Below are 21458 nucleotides of genomic sequence, written 5' to 3'. Positions count from 1 at the left end.
ATGTGAAGAGAAGCTAAAATATTTCTAAAGTATGTCTAATTCAGATTTTACAAATTATGAACTATGCCTGCAAAGAAACAAATTGTTTACCCAGGACTGGACTTTCTGTGATCTGTTTCTTCAGTAACATCTTCCTCTTCTGAACTGCTGTCTTGTAAACGAGGGTCTTCCTGCCAGACAATCTTTCCAGGCTTCACTGTTTCAACTCTGTAAGTCTCTACATTGTTACGACAACAAAAGATGATGGGATTGTAACTCCACAGCCAAGTATTTCTGAACACATTCATTTGATTACTTTTACCACGTAGACATATCTAAAGTTCCAATATGTTAGTCATTAATTTAAAATAGTATCAAAAAAATAGGTAGTATCATCTTTTTAGATTTTTCAAATATTTTCAGAAGCCACTATGATAATTTTGGCATTGCTAGAATGATCTGATAAGGACAGCAGTAATATAAAAAAGGTTTAAAAAATAAAGGTTTAGGCCGGGCGCGGTGGCTCACACTTGTAATCCCAGCACTTTGGGAGGCCGAGGCGGGCGGATCACGAGGTCAGGAGATCGAGACCACGGTGAAACCCCGTCTCTACTAAAAATACAAAAAATTAGCCGGGCGTGGTGGCGGGCGCCTGTAGTCCCAGCTACTCGGAGAGGCTGAGGCAGGAGAATGGCGTGAACCCGGGAGGCGGAGCTTGCAGTGAGCCGAGATCGCGCCACTGCACTCCAGCCTGGGCGACAGAGCGAGACTCCGTCTCAAAAAAAAAAAAAAAAAAAAAAGGTTTATAAATGAGCTATATAATTTTTAAAAATGACACCTAAAATAACCATGGCATCTGTGCTTGCATGAGAAGCCTAAAATATAATATGATACAGGGAAATCAGGTTTCCCTCTTGTCTATTTATAAATGAGAAAAGGAATATATCTTTACATTTTCAATACCCAAAACTTTTTGCTAGAACTGCTGAAAAAACTACTGCTATAAGATCAGGACAATCACCTCACAAGTCTTCAAAATTTCCCAAGTACTTAAAAAACATCTTTCAAGTTGCTGGTGTCTTTAGGACTCATTTCAAGGTCAATTTCTCACATTTTGCTCTCAAAGTTAGAAAAATTATAGTTACTATTTACATCATGCCAACTCTACTCAACAGTTGACATAGACAAGAAAATGAAGTCTTATTTGCAATACTTTTTGAACAACTACTAGATTGTTATACTTCCGTTTAAAGTACCATGGAGTTGGTATTATCTGCTAGTGAACCGAGATTGCACCACTGCACTCCAGCCTGGGTGACAGAGACTCTGTCTCCAAAAAAAAAAAATTAATAAAAATTTTAATCTACCAAACACATGTATGCTATTTTAACTGCTGATCTTTAAAGTAGAATCATTGTAGTTAGGTATGTGTGTATTCTTCTGTATAGGTATTACTTGCTGTTACAGTGGGAACTTCCAGAAAGCTTGAACCCTGGGTGAGGAACAGGTCAGGTGTTTTTTAACCTGTGGCCCATGTTGGCCTTTAGAAGTAAACCTCTTGAAATGAAATGCAAAACTGTATGTACTAGTGTTTATACTTCTAAGTTCTGGCAAATCTTCCAGGATAAACTGTGCAATAACTGGCATATTGATGACATGGCATATTGATGACATGACCATGGTAAACCAAAGTTACCTATATCTTCTTTTATCTTATCATATATAGCACTAGTTTTCCCTAAGTCATAGCATCTTCAGCTTCATTTAAGATACAAAGCTCTTTAACTATATGATTTACTATACTTCTTCTTGACTTTTTACTTAACAGAAAAGATGCTGTACGTTATTCTCTGGCTTCCCTTCATATGGCAGCTAGTAGGGGTTTGCTTCCTTAAATGCAAAAATAGTTTCTTTCACAGCTTCAGGAACATCGTGTTTATGCTCCTGTGACACTACATCTCAAATCATCTAGGTAGAACAAAGAGTCCTTTCTTCAGCTAACATGAAATCTGTTACACTTAATGCAGATTCAATCAATTAAGTTGAAACTGAATAAAATCAAAAAGTATGGGAAAAAAGAAAAGTACCTTCCTTTATGTCTTTAGTGTCTGAATCAAAAAAAGAGAACGTGAACCCGCTGGGCTGCTCAGCGCCACTGGTCAGAGCTGCAGAGTCCTGGATTTCCTCAAGTTTCTCTTTACCACAGTCCTCATTCCAGGATGTGCCCTCTTCCTTTTCACTGGTGTATTTTGTAGTTTGGAATATTTCTTTCAAATCCATAGCAATATTATAATACATTTCTTTAGACACCTCAGGTAGTTTCTCAGCTTCCTCCCTTTTCTTTTTTCGTTTTGCTTTACTGAAATGACATATGTAGACATGTGCATCACAAAGAAACAAGTTTTGGAAAATTTCCAGAAATCAAGAAAAGAAAAAATCTTGGACAACTTTAATTCTATCCTTTCAACAACCAGGATATAAAACTCTACTTATAAATAGAGAAATAAAATAAGTAAAACTCTACATATAAAACTCTACTAATAGAAGCAAAATCTTGACCAATAAGCTTTAACACAAATCTCAAACAGCTGCATGAATCATATTCTATCATTCTCTGAACTACATTTCAGAAATTATGCCTAAACTATACACCTAGGTATAAGTAAGGAAATCATTTAGCTTCACTAGGCCTCAGTTTCCTCATAGGCAAAATGAAAACTGTAAGCCACATGACTCCTAAGATACTGGGAATTTTACTAGTAACTGGTAAAATTGTAAATCAGTTGTAGAAATTAATTATAAATATGTAGAGTCTCTTTTGAAATGAAATTTTTATGTTACCATAAATCTGCTCTATATTTAGGAATGAATATGCTTTTCTCTTTGATCTGGGACAAAAAGTTACATGGCAATTTCCAATACTGAATTTTGAGCTAAGAAAATATTAAAATCCTTTTTCCTCGAAGACCAGGCCAAAGTTTGTAATGTACTACCTAAAATAATAAGTGAACAGGATATCCTAAATAACCATTCTTAGTGGTAGAGACCATCTCAAAGAGAGAAACTTAGTATTTTGATAAATAAACCAACCTGATTAGGTTTTAAGACAGATATGCCTCTTAGGAAACCAAGCTCTATAAAAAATGGTAGGCAGTTCCAAGTGATTATCATTTAACCACTACTTGGTGGCTTTAAAATTTGTCCAAAAACTCTTTGTTACTTCTTCCTTCAAGGGGTAGAAGTTAATTCCCTCATCCCTTGAGTGTGAGCTGGACTTAGTGACTCTTTTAATGGACAGAGTAAGCCAAATGGGATGACGTATAACTTCTGGACTAAGATCACAGCAAAAGCCAGAAGGACCTGGAAAAAACTGTTAGTGGAAACCATACGGCCTTTGAGAAGGTTGCAGGTAAGGGCTTAAGAGAAAAATAAGGTAAATCCTATTGGAAACTGGAGAAGAGGGAATCCTTGTTACATGGTGGTAGAAAGTTTAGCAACACTGTCAACTGCATTGTGTGTACTGTCGAAAATGGAAAATATACCTAATTAGCTGGATGATCTAGCTAAGGAGATGTCCAGGGAAGTGTTAAAGGTATATTCTGGTTTCATCTTACTGATCACAGTGAAGTAAGAGAGGAGAGAATGAAACTAAAGGGAGGAATATATTTTTTTTTAAAGGGAGCCAGGAATTCATGGTTTTGAGGACTCCTAATCTCCAGAAGGCAAATGACATGAAATTTAAGAAAGGGCTTCTAAGCAGAGATCAACTCTATGACAGCCTCAGAAAAACATGATCTAACGAAGGGGTTGGCAAACTATGGTCCGTGGGCCAAGTCCAGGCTACTGCCTACTTATGTCTGAACTGCAAGTTAAGAAATTTTTTTTATCATTTGAAATGATAGGGGGAAAAACAAACATCATTTCATTACATGAAAAAATTATATGAAATGAAAATTTCAGTGTCCTTTAATAGTTTTATTGGCACACAGCCTTGCTCATTTGTTTACATATTGTCTATAGCTGCTTTTGTTTTACAAAGGTAGAGTGGACTCATCACAGCAGAGATGGTCTGGCCTGCAAAGCCTTATCTATTTACTATCTCGCCTGTCACAGAAAAAGTTATAGACCTCGGTCTAAAAATAAAAGAAAAAGACCCTAAAAAGAGATAAGAAGCTTCCAACAATGTTACCCAGGAACAGTGGTGCACACCTGTAGTTCCAGCTATGTGGGAGGCTGAGGTGGGAGGATCACTTGAGCCCAGGAGTTCAAGGCTACAGTGAGCTATGATTGTGCCACTGCACTCCAGCCAGGTGACAGAGCAAGACCCTGTCTCTAAGATTATACAAAAAAGAAAATAAACTTCAACTGTTCAAACAATAGGGCTTCTATGGAGGTTAGAGGCATTATCTCTCAGCAGTTTCAGTAGAAGCCCAAGGTTAAAAAAACAACAAAAAAGGCTTATCTCAAAATGATTTGTGTGACTTTCATCTAACAGAGTGAATTCCAAGAAGATTCACAGATAACCAATGAAGATTTTAAGAGAATTATATTATCAGAAATACCACTAGACTGGACTGGTAGGTACAGGAACACTTCAAAATGAACAGACTTTTGGACTCCCAAATTTCTATAAGCAAAAACAGGTTGAGAAAACTACTCAGCTGTAAACCTATGCCAGCACTTATGAAAAGAGAAGGATGATCCAGAAAGCCAAGTCAACGGTCAGGAAGAATTATTCCTAGGCCCTCAGTTCTAATCAAAGACCTTCCAACATTTGTCTGTCTAGATTTCAGAGTTACTATGGACATGTGACTCCTTTGTGCCTGTTTTCTTTCGTTGAACAGTACCTATAGTGGTTATCCAATGCCTGTTCCACCACTCTGTACTGGAGGAAGGGTAGATAACTTGCTTTTTAGTTCATAGGTCTTTTTATCAAACAGAACTGCACTCAAGGTACTGTACTCAAGGAATAACAAAGAAGCCTCATCTGTACCTAGATCTGATCTGAATGATGATATCCTGGAGTTTGAGCTGATGTAAAGGGATGAGACTTCTTAGGGGTATAGGGAGGGGGTAAACATATCCATATTTGTTCAATACAGATTATCTGAAATAACACACAAATATCCTACATTGGAGGGAATATTAATATTACTTCTACTTTAGTCTAAAATGTGATTCTTTTTAAAAGAATCCTTTAATTTTGGAACAATTTTAGGTTTACAGAAAGTTACGAAAATAGAGTTCCTAAATAGCCTTCACTTTGTTTTCCCTAATGTAATTATGTATGTATGTAACTATGTAATTGTATGTAACTAGGATGTAATTGTCAAAATTAGAAGATTAACATTGGTAGATTACCACTAACTAAACTCAGACATTGTTTTGATTTCACCAGTTTCTCCACAAATTGTCCTTTTTGTTTCAAGATTCAGTTCAGGATACCACATTGCCTTTTGTGATTTTCGTGGCTATTAGCAGTTGGAAAATAAAGGATTTAAACCAAGCTGTTACTGGTTGCTCCATATAGTCACCATATTTATCCAACTGACTGCGCATCTATAGGAAACAGAAGCTCCTACCACACTAGATGGTTGAATGGTTGCCCCCCCAAAAGCTATGTCCATGTCCTAATTCCTGAAACATGTGAATGTTAACATTATTTAGATAAGGGGTCTTGCAGAGATACTAAGTTAAGGGTCCTGAGATGAGGAGACCATCCAGGATTATCCAAGCGGGCCCTGAATGCTATCACAAGTGTCCTTACAAGAGGCACAAAGAGGACAGACAGAAAAGAAGGGGCCGTGTGAAGATAGAGGCAGAAATGGGAGTAATGTAGTCTCAAGCAAAGGAACACCAAAGGATTGGTGGCAGTCACTAGAAACTAGGAGAGGCATGAAACGGCTTTGTTTCCCTGAACCTCTAGAAGGAACATAGCCCGTTCACTATCTTAATTTGGGACTTCTAGGTTCCAGAACTGTAAAGAAATAATTTTTGTGATTTTAAGTAAGTTTGTGGTAGCCACAGAAGTCACAAGAAACTAATACAAATAAAAGGCATCATACTAGAGTAGGAGTACATATCATTTATAGATTCCTCTGTCAAAAGGTAAGACCTCCTCCACCACATCAATAATTCCTTTCTAACTCTACCTGCACTACCCCTACCCCACCAATCTTAATACAGTGGGACCAATGAGTACGGTATTAGTTCCTACCTACATTTTTAATTGTCTGAAATGAGATTAATTTACACGATCCTATTGCTAAAAGAAGTAGCTCTATTTACCTTTCTTTTGGTTTATCATCTCTTTTTCTTTCGTAAGTGGCATGGTCTTGCTTCGTTGGATCATAATGTATGATGTCCCTATGTAAAAAAAGGAGGGGAGGTTGGAAGAGATAAAAACAGAACACTAATACAAAAAGTAAGTAGCAAATTATAATTCAGCACTAGGAAGATTCTAATTTTGCAGCAAGAAGAAGCCATATGACATCAAATAAGGTAACTAGGATCTTACTAGAAATCATATATACATATATTTTTCTTGGAGACGGAGTCTCGCTGCGTTGCCCAGGCTGGAGTGCAATGGCATGATCTTGGCTCACTGCAACCTCTGCCTCCCAAGTTCAAGCGATTCTCTTGCCTCAGCCTCCTAAGTAGCTGGGATTACAGGCATGTGCCACCATGCCCGGCTAATTTTTATGTTTTTAGTAGAGACGGGGTTTCACCATGTTGGCTGGGCTGATCTCCAACTCCTGATCTCAGGTGATCCGCCCACCTCGGCCTCCCAAAGTGCTAGGATTACAGGTGTGAGCCACCGCGCCCAGCCGAAAAAATATTTTAAACTACCTTACTTTTGAGATTTCCTGGATTTTTTTTAGCTTTTAAAATGATTTTAAACATACTAAAATACATACAGATAAAATTATATACTATCTGGGATTTGCATAAAACATTTCATTGTGTAAAGTAGGGGTTGGATAAAGGTAGAGAAGAGAACACTGGTCACATGTTGGTGACTGTAAAAGCTAGGTGATGGGGTACAGGGCTTTCATTAGTCTCTCTAAATTGCATGCCTGAAAATTTCCATAACAGTTACATTTATATAAATAGTTTTACAGTTACTATTTAAACTGTTTCCCAATTGTTTCACTAATGAAAGCGATGCTGCTATGACATCTAAGTGTATAAATACAGAAATAATTTAAGATTAGTTCCTTGAAGTGAATCACTGGGTCAAAGGCAAGCATATTTTTAAGGGTCTGATACATATTGCCAGCTGCCTCCCCAGGCCATTAAAAGAGGCCTAGTTTTAAATTGAGTTCAAGAAGACATTTATGGCAAAGGATGATATGGTAGAATGGGATGGAACATAAAACATACTTAAATTTCTTAGCAGCTACTGATCCTTTGTTTGTAGAATTGCTTAAGTTGATTTGCAAAACACTTTGTACAACATTCAGGGCCTTCTTTTTTTCTTCAGCAAGCTCTTCTTCCTCAGCAGTTTTCTTTTCATTTACCTCTTTGAGGGAAAGGGATAATTAATAATCTCTTGGAAAACACAGCCTGAGAAGTCTCAATCATCAAATATTTACCAAGTACCTAAACATGTACAAAATCCATTAAGACAGGAAGAAGAAAAGTTTAACCTCATTTCACTAACCTCCATATCCCAAGACCCTCAGCCATAGCAAACTCAGAAAGTCTGTGTGACCAGACAATGAAAAGTCCTACTTCTGTTCCTAATTATGAAACAGTCTGAATTTAATGGCTTTGAGTACCAAGTCTAAAACTTTTAAGGTAAAGATTGACAAATGTAATAGAGCAAGATACTAATAACTACAGTGATTATAGACTGATTTTTTTAACATTCTAAACATAATCTAAATTATGTAAATCTAAAAATGATAAAAACAGTGAAAAATGGTAATGGTATATCTGACAATATAAGATATTAGTGGATAGTTGTTTCAGTCTTTGATTCAATAACAAGTATTATGGGAAAAAAACCATATGCCCTACACATACTAAGGCATCATGGACTTTTACAAGCTACTATCCTCAACTACTACAGACAGACAAAATATCACAGAATAAAGTTAAACAGCTAGTTTGGATTACAGAAATACAAAAGTAGTCTAAGCCCGTATGACTCTTTCAACTTACTGCAGGATATAAATAACAAACTAACAGAAACTAGAATAAAATGCTGATTTAAGTACTCTACAGGGATGCCCCCAAAGTTTCTAAGGGTTCAAAGGAAGTTGAGATAGTGTTTAACTGAATCAAAAGATGCTTTATAAACTAGGTAGAGTTATGAGGTAGGAAAGATAAAGTTGAATCCCTAGAGGTGGTAGGAAAGCATGCTAGGTGTTGGAAACAAAACAAACACATATATTGAAATAATAAAGTACAAAAAGTTTACACTGCATTAGGTTGAAACATGGAACTGCTAATTTCAACAACTTTTGACTATCAAAAACATCAATTTAATTTTTAATCTAATAACCATTAGGGAAGTAGAATATAATGCTGAAAAAGGCTCAAGGTGATATAGGCTGGCTGTGCTGCTTACTTGAGACAAAACGTTGTGCCTCGAAATTTGGGAAGGGGTCAGGTGCAGTGGCTCCATGCCTATAATCTCAGCACTTTGGGAAGCTGAGGCAGGAGGATCACTTGAGGCCAGGAGTTTGAGACCCGCCTAGGCAACACAGCGAGACCCTGTCTCTATGAAAATACAAAAATTATCTGGACATGGTGGCACGAGCCTGTAGTACTAGCTACTAGAGAGACTGAGTTTGAGGTTACAGTAAGCTATGACTGCGCCACTGCACTCCAGCCTAAGGAACACAGTGAGATCCTGTCTCCAAAAAAATAAAAATAAAATGTTGAGAAGGAAAGAAAAAAACAACAACAGAGATTCTAAGAATGGACACGTCATCAACACAGACAGGTTAAGAAGAGCTGGTTTGGACTTGCTGAGTTTTAACACAAACTTAGGAAAGCCTGTGGAAAATATCCAACAGGCACTGAAGACCAGTTGGGAGCTCACCAGAACAGCAAGGAAGAAAGAAGATCCAAATTTGAAAAATACTCATGTGCACATGAAGGCTAAAGCTATAAGGACTTACAGAACCCTGGGAAGAACCCATATTTGGAGGCAAAAGAAAAATTAGGAATCAAGAGTTAAGAAAACCAGGAAGTTATGATGCAATTGGAAGTAAAGTGAACATTTTAAGAAGGGATGATCAACAGTGACATATGCTCTATGTTAGCTGAAGAGGATGTCATTGGAGACAATGCCACTGCACTTGGTGAACAAGTTGTTTATGGCTTTGAGGGAACACACACCCAAAGAGTTGTAAAGAAACAGACAAAATTGGCAGAAGTTAAGAAAATAACCACTCTATGTACCTTCTAAATGAAGGTTATTCTCCAGGTTCTGTTCATTCTTGTGTTTTCAACATGGAGTTTTGAGTGAGAAAGTCAAGTAGAATACAATGCTGGAAAGGGCTCAAGGTGATGGAGGCTGGCTGTGTTGCTTCTTGCAGGATAGACAAACATTGTGCTTTCAAAACTTGGAAAAGGTCCAGCTACAGTGGCTCATGCCTGTAATCTCACCACTGAAACAGAATTTGGGAGGACCCTAGAGAATTCTTTTTAAACCTCTCTAAACCTTGGTTTCCTGAAACAGTCCAACACTATTAATAATCACCTCAAAGAATTGGGAAGATCAAATCACAGATTGTTTTCAGTAAAAAGCCAACTGCTACTGAATTAGATGTAATTTACTTTTTCACTTCAAATTTAGAACTGAAAGAGAGATGGAGTAGAAACTTGAAAACTGGCATGGTTAGAGGAATGGCTTTTTTGGGACCAAAAGACCTAACTATGTCTGTAGAAAAAGTAAGAAGCTAGAAGGGGAAGAATGAAAATGCAAGTGATGAAAGGGGTAATAGGAAGTAGGAATGGTGAGGATTAAAATGCAGATTAGATTAATTCAGGAAGGAGAAAAAAAAAGAAGGGCAGAGAAGTTCTGAGATTAGGAGAGGGAATTAGGGAGCTCATTCAAGCCAGTAAGGTGTTTTTAAAAGGGTAAGAGGAGAAGGTCCTGTAGAAAAAGACTGGAAGTACTGCTGTGAAAAATGCTACAGTAAGTGAAAAGAAGTAGAATTAGGATGCTTCTGATAGCATCAATACTCTTAGATACATTCAAATAGGGATACATTCAAGTAGAATGGCATTCAGTGATACACAGCTTTAAAAAATAATCTGCACCAGGTATGCACACTGGAGGACGACGAACACTCTTCCTTTTATTTATTTATTATTTATTTATTTATTTATTTTTTTTTTGAGACAGAGTCTCGCTCTGTCACCCAGGCTGGAGTGCAGTGGCGCAATCTCGGCTCACTGTAAGCTCCGCCTCCCGGGTTCACGCCATTCTCCTGCCTCAGCCTCTCCGAGTAGCTGGGACTACAGGCGCCCGCCACCACGCCTGGCTAATTTTTTTTTGTATTTTTAGTAGAGACGGGGTTTCACCGTGGTCTCGATCTCCTGACCTCATGATCCGCCCGCCTTGGCCTCCCAAAGTGCTGGGATTACAAGCGTGAGCCACCGCGCCCGGCCCACTCTTCCTTTTAGAAAGCCAGGAGTGACTTAACCATCTTCCATGGCTTCACCCAGAACCTGCTGATCAACTGACACAGGCTGCCAGGTAGGAAACTCAACTTCTTCTCATGCCAAGGACGGGATAGAGGAAAATGGTACCTTTGGTGGATGTTATTTTTTCCTTTCCTTTCTGCACCGCTAAGTAATTAAATTTTCCTAAATTACTATGTACAAACAAACTTAGTATTAACTGTACATTTGATTATAAACTCCTCAATCCAATGTCTTGGGATGGAGAGTTTCTTCATGTGTTAAACAAAGGAGGTATACTAGGTGATTTCTCAGTGTCCCCAGATATGACATCAGGACTCTGGACAATGAAGCATTTACCTTCCTGTTCCTCTTCACTGTCAGTTTCTAGAAATCGAGAGTCCATACGGAATCTGTCATCAGTGCCAAAGTGCGACTGTAAATCCATGAGCTACACAGACAGAAAACATACATAATTGATAGCCACATTCCCAAGAAATTGCTTCTGACAAAGACTGTCAATGTACACCTCCCCACACACTGAAATTCACTACATTAAGATGTTTGCCTACCTCCATCTACTTATGAACCAATCAGAGAGGATCACAGAAGACTCACTCTCCAAATAAACACCCCGACGCTATAACGTAGGTTAAGGTCTGCCTGCATTTACCCAGATTTAAGGACTATGTCAAAAAATAAGGACATGCTGCAAGTTTAATTATTTTCAGTCTTCACTAACCTTCTGTCCAGCTCTGCCCTCAAACTGAGGTTTAATTTTGAACCTATTACTGTCATCTTCAGAATCAGATTCCTCATCATCACTGCTATCAAACAGCTTCCCTGATGTTTTACCCATAGACTCCTGTGAAGAAACATAACATTTATTAATAGCAGAGGCAAACAAGCAGCATTTCCCTTCATAATGTAATCTTCTCCCTCACATTGAAAGCCAATAACCCAGACTCATCTACCAGGAATGAGTAAATGGCGGGTCAGGTGGAAATTCCTGACTCAGTGAAATCTAACTGGCCTCTGGGATCACTAATCCAGAGGCTCCCCAGTGAAGCCTGGATTTGGGGAGGTAGTTATTACATGCAAGAACAGTTTTTGTAGTGTTTCACTAATATTGATGTCATGCTGCAGATGTTACGGAGAATATAGGTTCATATATAAAAATCTCCAAGACCCCTGTAGTCTCAACATGCAGTGACCTGGCAAGCCCTGGGTCTCACTGGGGCTCTCAGGAGGGTTTTATGTTGAGATTGCCAGTTGTTTGTGGTGTGGATCTGCAGAAGTAGATGAATGTCCACAGAGACATCCTGAACTTCTTACTTTCACCCATTCCTCTCCTGGATGGCTCTGCTCCTGAGTCGTTGTCTCCTCTGTTTCACATTCACTGTCAGAACCGAAGATGATGTGCGTTGGCTTATCCTCTGGATGACCATCCTAGGGAGGCCATCGAAAGCATTGCATCTTAAAAAGATTTATGATGAAGACTCCAAAAGCAATTGCAACAAAATCCAAAATTGACAAGTGGGATCTAATTAAACTAAAGAGCTTCTACACAGCAAAAGAAACTATCAACAAAGTAAACAGACAACGTACAGAATGGGAGAAAATATTTGCAAACTATGCATCTAACAAAGGTCTAATACCCAGAATCTATAAGGAACTTAAACAAATCAACAAGCAAAAAACAAACAACCCTAGTGAAAAATGGGCAAAGGACACAGCAGACACTTCTCAAAAGACAAACACGTGGCCAACAAGCATACAAAAAAAATGCTCAACATCACTGATCGTTAAAGAGGAATGCAAATCAAAACCACAATGAGATACCATCTCACACCAGTCAGAATGGCTATTACTAAAAAGTCAAAATATAACAGATGCTGGCAAGGTTGCAGAGAAAGGGGAATGCTTATATACTGCTGGTGGGAATGTAAATTCATTCACCCACAGTGGAAAGCAGTTTGGCGATTTCTCAAAGAACTTAAAACTATCATTTGACCTACAACCCCATTTGTGGATATTTGCCCAAAGGAATATAAATCATTCTCTCATAAAGACACATGCACGCATGTTTATTGGAGTACTATTCATAATAGCAAAGATACGAAATCAACCTAGATGCCCATCAATGGTGGACTGGATAAAGAAAATGTGGTACACATGCCCCATGGAATACTACGCAGTCATAAAAAAGAATGCAATCATGTCCCTTGCAGCCACATTGATGGTGCTGGAGGCTACTATCCTAAACAAATTAAGACAGGAACAGAAAACCAAATACTGCATGTTCTAACTTATAAGTGGGAGCTAAATGTTGAGTACACATGGGGGAGCAATAGGCCAGGTACACTGGTTGACACCTGAAATCCCAGCACTTTGGGAGGCCACGGCAGGCTGATTGCTTGAGCTTAGGAGTTCGAGACCTGCCTAGGTGACATGGTGAAACCCCATCTCTACAAAAATACAAAAATTAGCTGGGCATGGTGGCACATGACTATAGTCCCAGCTACTCAGCAGGCTGAGGTGGGAGAATTGCTTGAGCCTGGGAGATGGAGGTTGCAGTGAGCTGAGATCATACCACTGCACTCCAGGGTGACAGAGTGAGACCCTGTTAAAAAAAAAAAAAAAGGGAACAATCAACACTGGGGTCTACTTGAGGGCGCAGGGTGGGAGGAGAGTAAGGATTGAAAAGCCACCTATTGGGCCGGGCACAGTGGCTCACGCCTGTAATCCCAACATTTTGGGGGGCCAAGACAGGCAGATCACCTGAGGTCAGGAATTTGAGACCAGCCTGGCCAACATGGTGAAACCCCATCTCTACCACAAATATAAAAATTAGCTGGGCGTGGTGGCAGGTGCCTGTAATCCTAGCTACTCAGGAGGCTGAGGCAGGAGAATTGCTTGAGCCCAGGAGGCAGAGATTGCAGCAAGCCGAGATCACACCATTGTACTCCAGCCTGGGCAACAAGAGCGAAACTACATCTCAAAAAAAAAAAGCAAAGAAAAACCACCTATTGGGTACTATGCTGATTATCTGGGTGACAAAATAATCTGTACACCGAACCTCCAAGACACGCAGCTTACCCGTGTAATAAACCTGCACATATACCCCCAGAACCTAAAATAAATATTGGAAGAAAAAAAAAAGCATTGCATCTTAAAACAACCCAATCTCAAACTGAACATGTCTAAACCTATCACTCCCTTCCCCTGCCAAGTCTACTTCCTGTCCTTTTTCCTTATCTAGTGAATGCCATCACCATCTGTTTATTTGCGCAAGACAGAAACTTACAATTCCTCTTTCTATCGCTATACAGTTATCACCAAGTCCTATCAATTAAACTTCTCGGTATCAATTCAGTCAATCTATTCCCATTGCTGTTATGGTTTTGACTTTCCACCTCCCCAAAGGCTCTCCTTGGTTACAGACGGACCCGTTCGACTGGTTTTCATCATAGTCTGAAGGATCTCTCCCAAACAGAGGTTGACAAACTTTCTCTGTAAAAGGCCAGAGTAAATATGTTAGGCTTTGCAGGCCACATATGGTCTTTGTTCTGTATTCAAAAACTATTTTTAGCTTGAAGGTTGTACATAAATAGGTCATGGGCTGGATGGCCTTTGAGGTGTAGTTTGTCAACTCCTGTTCCAAAATAGACACAATTAATCTTCTCTCCCTTGCTTAAAATTCTTCACTCTCTTTTCATTTTATGAACAAAATCAAACCACTAGCCTCATTTCTTGCCATCTCATGCTGTATAAGTTTTAGTTACACTAATTGAAAACATTCACCCTTGTATAAACTGTTCCTTTTTCCTAGAATGAAAGCCTTTCTGCTCCCTTCCCACCCTTTCACCTGCACCTGACCAATTCCCACAAATCTTTTCCTACCACTCGGCTCAGACTACAGAAGCTCCCAACTGACTTGGTGTGTCTCCTGCGTGCTGCCAGGGCACAGGGGCACAACCCCCTCCTGGCCCTCTGTAACTGAACTGTGACTGTCAGCATGCCACACCATGAGCCAAAAACTGTATGAAAGGCAAGATCACCATCCTCATACTAGAAATCTAGCACTTACCATAAAGGTGTACTTAACAATTGTTAGAAGAATGAACAAAAGCCCATTACAGTAAATCTTGGCAAGACTTGGCAAGGTATAAATCACTTGACAAGTGATTTATATGTAAATTCAGACACATTTGAATACATAACTATAACAGGTATAGCTTCTAAATGAAAGAAAATTATAAAGAAATTTTCAGATAAACCAGATGAAAAAGCTAACTCAAGAACCAAAACATGAAATTGGTGAACACCAAGACGATCAGCTCTATGGAGGCACACCTAACTTCATGGGAAAGAAAAGCTGGACTTTCTGAGTTCTTGTTAAATCCATACATTGAAAATATACTCACCAAATTTGCCAGAGCATTATGCACCAGCTTCTTCTGCACTTCTTTTGCTTTTCGCCTCGCTTCCAAGGCTGCCAAACGCTTCTCATTGTCTTCAGCATGCTTATCTTTAGCACTCAGATCTGACGAATTACTAATAGAAAGTGAGAAATCAGTTTTGATTTCCCGAGTGTCCTTGGATGAGACCTTTGGTGATTTCTCGAGAGATGTGAGGCTGCTTGAATCAGACCTCTCTTCCTCTGAAGCTTCTGTCTTTGTGGTACTATGGCAGCTGTCTTTGTTAAAGCCTATGTTGTGAGTCTTTGCACTAAGACTTAAGGACTTTTTACCTTCTAACAGCCTAGAAATAGGATTCTTACTTCTCTTTTCAGAACTGCTAAGGGACACTGCCTTCCGATCCTGGCTCTCAAAAGTGGTCTGTCTTTTTTGAGGCTGAATATAGTTTGGGCCATTCGCCTTCTTTGCATGTTGGCATGGAGTCACTTCACCTGATGAGCCATTAACATATGGGGACCCATCTTCCATGGATATGACACTGGGACCCTCATGTTTCATGAAATTCTGATCTTTATTAATATTGTTAGAGGCAACACTGTCTTTCAAGGATTTTTTCGTTGACTCCTTTTCATATAGACAGCCTATTCCCTTGAAAGCCTGAAATTTTGGCTTTAAATTGTTTTCCTTTGGTTTCCGTTTGCCACAGGTGTTCTCCTCTCCTTCTAACAGGGAAGCCACAATCTCCTCAGGATGAATACACTGTCGGCCTCTGCGGGGACCAGTGGGAGTCTTGGGGCTCTTGGAGCCTCTGTCAGACTTGCATTGGGTAGTGGTTTCTGGCCCATCACTCTCAGTATCTTCATTTGGAACCTTCAGATCACTGCCAGCCAATTGTTCCAAATCAGCTAAAGTGAGATTCACACGAAGGCAGTTTTTCATCATGGCATTATACTCCTCGCCTCCTTCAGAGTCAGCTAATTCTGATGCAGAATCAGCATCTTCACTGCTACTGGAGTGAGAGGGAAATTTACAACTAAGAGACTTTAATCTATGACCGAGGGCTGACTCTACATTGCTTTTTCTTTTTCGTAGTTTAATACAGTGATCAGAAAGCTCACATTTTTCTCTATTTTTGAAAGAAGTTTTCTTTGTAGATTTTTCCATTTGTGAAAATTCTGTACTGTTTTTGACCTTAGCAACATTTTTTTTCATTGCAATGATTTCATCTGTATCTCCTGAGTCATACTCACAATCATTTCTCATATCATCATCACTATCATGGCAAGAGACATTATTTTTGACACCTAAACCTATTAAAGAATGCAGTTTGTGAACGCCTGATTTGAAATCATCCCTTACAACTTCAAAAGGATCATTTTCAGATTCATTTATTGAGGGTTGTGTAGTTCTCTGTAAGTTTTCCCCTTTCGCAATCATCATTCTCAATTCATCTTCAGAATCAGTATCATCATCAGAAACGCTATTTCTCTTCTTGGCAGTTTCCAAGCCAGAAGTCTTAAAAGGTAGATTTTTAAGCTTCTGAGTATCAGAAACAGGTACAGGAGATGATTTAGAAGGAGTAATGGAATCACAAGTTATTTTTTGTGCAGCCTGTTGCTGTGTTAAGGGTGGTTTCTCTATTACCCTTCTGGGGCTTGTACTCATGGCCAAAGACCCAGCGGAACTCTCATCCTTCTGCACTTTTATTATCTTCTTGGGAGGGCCATGAAAGTCGGAGAACTCTCCTCGCCGTTTCTTACTCATAGGGTCATTCCCTCCTCCTAATTCCCAAGTCAGGCTGGATATAGGAATGGTGTTTGAGAAATCCACCCCTATCTTCTTCAGGTTGTGGCAGTATTTTGAGGGATCATATTTGATGACGTTACGCAAGTCAAGAAACAAAACTAAAGCACTTGGTTTTAGGAAAACTCATCAGTCTTTGACACAAAAAATATTGCTTAATCTCAAATAAGTCATTTTCCCTCCCTTTCAGTTTCCTGTAAAAGAAAATGAGGACTTAACTAGGTTATCATTCAGCGTCTAAGAAATTGAGCTTTCTATGACATTTTCTTAGTTAAAGTCTAGTACCACCACTATTAGTTGGCAGAAATTACTCGGACTGTAGATAGATATTATAGCAAACCTATTCAGATTATATTATAGGTACACAGGTCTCAGGGTTATTTTCTGTAAATCACAGAAATCCAACCATCGAGCTGATACAGTAAAGCAAAGTTCTGGGTTCAGGAGAACCCAGAGGACATGGCCACATGTATGTCCTTTACTCTCAAACTCTTGTGGCTATGTCTGTCTTCTCAGTTCTTACTCATCCTAACTCTGATTCTCCTAGCTCAATAACGTCCACTTCACATGAACTCACTTTCTGCAATATTTTTAGGTCTTTATTAGAAAGCTGGCCTGGGCACAGTGGCTCATGCCTGTAATCCCAGCACTTTGGGAGGCCGAGGTGGGCAGATTACATGAGCCCAGGAGTTCGAGATCAGCCTGGGAAACACGGTGAGAACCCGTCTTAAAAATAAAAATTAAAAATTAAAAAAAAATAATAAATCTTTACCAGGCCTATGTTGACATTATCCAGGAAAGATTCTAGTTAACATCGATGTGTTGTAATGATGGCTGTCATTTGCTGATTCCCTAAAGCATATGAATAGGCAAGTATTAAGGTGCTTTAAGCTATCACTCTTTTTTGTTTTGAGACAGGGTCTCACTGCTACCCAGGCTGGAGTGCCATGGCATGATCATGGCTCAATACAGCTTCAACCTTCCAGGCTCAAGTGATCCTCCCAACTCAGCCTCCCCAGTAGCAGGGACCACAGGCATGTGCCACCAGGCCCAGCCTGATTTTTCTTTTATTAGTATTTTTTGTAGAGTTACAGTCTCACTATGTTGCCTAGACTGGTCTCAAACACCTGGGCTCAAGTGATCCTCCAGTGGCCTCCCAAAGTGCTGGGATTACAGGTGTGAGCCACTGCACCCCACCTTAAGCGATTACTCTTGAAAGTCCCTTTTTTCAATAACTACTTATATGTGCCAGTTATATGTGAGGTATGCCAAAAAGTGTCTATTGTCTCTACTGTCCTTCAATATCTTCCTCTTTGCCATCAGCGGCTGCCATTGGTGGAAAGCTGGAAAGTAGAAAATAAGAAATCAGTACTTTCCTAACTTTGAGCCACTTGCAGGGAGGGCAGAGGTCACAGCTATGTCCGGTGCAACTAGGGCCTGGATTCAGGTAGTAGTTGTTTCAGTGGCACAGTAGCTGTGAGCTCAGAGGACACACGTTTTTGCTTCTCCAGTCCCAGTGGGGTAGTGGTTTACTGCAGTTGTCAATCAGTGGGGAATCTGACCTTTGGCTTTTGCTCCTCCAGCACTTGTTTAACTAACTGCATATATTATATTCCCTCTGTTTCAAATACCTGCTACTGTTTCCCTTACTGACTGACACCAGGGTTACAAGCTAAAGAATACATCAAGACGGTCGGGCGCAGTGGCTCATGCCTGTAATCCTAGCACTTTGGGAGGCCAAGGTGGGCAGATCACAAGGTCAGGGGATCAAGACCATCCTGGCCAACATGGTGAAACCCCGTCTCTAGTAAAAATACAAAAAAATTAGCCAGGCGTGGTGGCACACACCTGTAGTCCCAGCTACTTGGGAGGCTGAGGCAGGGGAATTGCTTGAACGCGGGAGGCAGACGCTGCAGTGAGCCGAGATCGTGCCACTGCACTCTAGCCTGGGGACAGAGCGACTCTGTCTCAAAAAGAGAAAAAAAAAACAATACATCAAGACACACTGCTCAGAATTCCATGATACCAGGTCTTCAAGGTCTTAGACAATGTGACCTCACTGAACAGGCATTAGAATTTGCTCACACTCTGCTCCAAACTATTTCTCAACCCACCATCCTCCTGCTTGTCCACATATTTTTATCTACTATTGGTATTCCCAGGACTACTTCCCATCACTTCTATTAATTCAAAACCTACCTCAATTCTAAAGCCTTCTTTAATGATGGTCTCTGGGTTTCTCACTCCTCTTTAGCTCCTTCAGCAATGGCTTTGAATCCATGTATGACAATATGAATAAATTAATAAACCAACCTGCTTCTTTGGCACTCATCATTTGAATTACTTAATTGTATAAAACCTCAATCCATTTTCTCATGCTCTAATTGTTTCATACATGTAGGTGAGTACCAAGAAACTGGGAACATGCAAACAAACACGTAAAGATTCACTGATAAGAGACAGTGAAATGCTAAAGGTATTTTACAAGTATCCATCACTGTGGTAAATAATTACTTTGAGAGGCCAAAGGATATTTTACGTTTATGTTGATTTTTAAGGTGAAGAACAGGTAAGACTCTTCCAAATTTGCTCACAACCCAATTCTAAAAGAAAAAAAAGAATTTATTTACTATATGTGACACAAATGGAAAAGATTTAATAACAATATTAGGTAAATACAACAAAAAAATCAGTGGGCTATGATTACTGTTGGGTTTAGTTTTCTGACAATGAAGTAAGAGTTACCAAAGAGAAAAATTGTGAGAGGGAAGAAAAAAAAAGGAAGATTTGGAGGAGCTGTCAATCCCAAGTAAACCATGTAGGGTGGTTTACAAAAAACACTGGCTGCTAATTTGAACAGGCAAATTTGGGACCTGCCTATATTCCTGGCTACCTGTGTCCCTTGAAAGTCCACCTCTGCTTGAGTTTTGATTTCTTTCTCTGTAAAATGATGGAGAACTATGCTTACCTAAGAGTTGTAAATGCACCTTGAAAATTATAAAGACCTATCTATGTTAACTGCCTCCAAGAAAGGGGAAAAGAGGAACTGGTTTTAGACATGACACCCACAATCACGTGATCTCAGGCATCAGTTCCCAAGACCATGTAATTGGCTCAGGCTACAGAGGAGACTCACCTTATGCCCTGGCACTTCTGTCCCTGGCACTGCTTTCATATGGAAATCCACTCCTCCTGTCTTTTCTAACAAGTTGGTGTTACCTGTTGTTGATTCTTCTTTCTCAGCTTTTGCTGCTTCTCTCTCTTGGGCCAATCTGAATCAAAAAGAAAATACAAATAAAAGAGTCAAAATAATCAGCCACGTAAAATGATTATTTCACTTTAGGTGTGCCTAAATGAGCACTATAAAGTAAACAGCTTTGTAGTATTAAAAACCAAAATAAAACAAAACTGCTTTGTTAGTAGCATAATAGCTTATCTACTTATCTGAACATACAATATGTTTTTATTATAGAATACTGGAAGACAGAACCGTTAAGAAAACAAAACATATTCCTTGTCCCTCATCTTGTTGTTAATATTTTGCCTCCTTAACTTCATCTTTGTTCTATATGTAAATATACATATTTTATAATGTAATCCAAATATCATAAGCACAGTTGGGTACACTTATTTATCAACTTATACATTCTTTGAAAATATCACTATGATTGCTGTACAACATGCCTTTCCATCAATCTACTGTAGTGTATTGACCAGTCCCTTACCACCAGCAACTAAGCTATAGGGTTGGACAGCAGTGACAAGCTGTGCTGTCAGGGCTGTCCCACCAGAGCATGAGGGTTCTTTTCCTAGCCCACCCACTACACTAGTCAGTCTCCTGAATCCCTGACATGCACACTTACACCTGTGCTCTGCTCCAGTGGTTGTCCCAGTTCCCCTTTAAGGAAGACCAAGACCATGGATTGCAAGTTTTCTCAATTTTCCCCTTTCAATTTATATACGTTTGGCATTTTATGTTATCTTCTCTCCATTCACTCTTCCCCATGACAAAGGTATCTTTCGGAGCCCAATTTGTTAGGTCTTCATTATCTGTATCCTCCTAATGAAGAGAATGCCACCTTTTCTGATTCAAATCACCACCACCTTCTTCAGGCCTGGACAACTGCACAGAAGCAGTCCTCACTGGCCTCTTTGCCTCTAGTCTGTCTCCTTTATGTCCCAGAACAACCATCAGACCCATGCTTCTCAGGCATATCCACGCAGATACTCCAAGCAGCAGCACTGTGTGATCAACCTGCTCAGCATGGGGCTCCAGTGCCTGCACACAGTAGGCTGGCAACTGCTGCTGGAATGAAAGGTATATAACCACCCTGTTCACAGTCTGAGGCTTCAGCTGAAGAACAAAATTAAATTCTCACCTTTTTCATAAGGGCAGTCCCCCAAAACATGCCTCAAAGTAGGTTGCTTGCCACTTGTTTTAGAATATATCTGTTCTTGTTACATTTCATTGGTCTGGAACAAGCTTATCAACTCTCCTGGTCATTCTATCTGTATATTTTTTTTTTTTTTTTGCGGCAAGAGTTTCACTCCTGTTGCCCAGGCTGGAGTGCAATGGCACAATGTAGGCTCACTGCACCCTCCGCCTCCCAGGTT

General features: G+C 39.6%; 1 protein-coding gene across 4 annotated transcripts in view; it reads right to left on the bottom strand.

Annotated features, from left to right (window-relative positions):
- The window catches only part of NOL8 (nucleolar protein 8), a 28891-nt gene that overhangs the window by 2629 nt on the left and 4804 nt on the right, over window positions 1-21458 (bottom strand). For all 4 annotated transcript variants that reach the window (XM_030804409.1, XM_030804324.1, XM_030804457.1 and 1 more), the window contains 10 exons: window positions 19981-20116; window positions 19379-19447; window positions 15048-16922; window positions 11956-12069; window positions 11363-11485; window positions 10981-11071; window positions 7363-7501; window positions 6268-6345; window positions 2067-2338; window positions 91-217 (listed from right to left, as the gene is read on the bottom strand). In XM_030804409.1, the coding sequence (XP_030660269.1) occupies window positions 91-217; window positions 2067-2338; window positions 6268-6345; window positions 7363-7501; window positions 10981-11071; window positions 11363-11485; window positions 11956-12069; window positions 15048-16922; window positions 19379-19447; window positions 19981-20116 (3024 nt within the window). The remainder of the gene's footprint in view (window positions 1-90; window positions 218-2066; window positions 2339-6267; window positions 6346-7362; window positions 7502-10980; window positions 11072-11362; window positions 11486-11955; window positions 12070-15047; window positions 16923-19378; window positions 19448-19980; window positions 20117-21458) is intronic.

Source organism: Nomascus leucogenys, chromosome 1a (genome assembly GCF_006542625.1).
Source record: "Nomascus leucogenys isolate Asia chromosome 1a, Asia_NLE_v1, whole genome shotgun sequence".
NCBI lineage: Eukaryota > Metazoa > Chordata > Mammalia > Primates > Hylobatidae > Nomascus > Nomascus leucogenys.
This window is presented reverse-complemented; position numbering and strand designations above follow the sequence as displayed.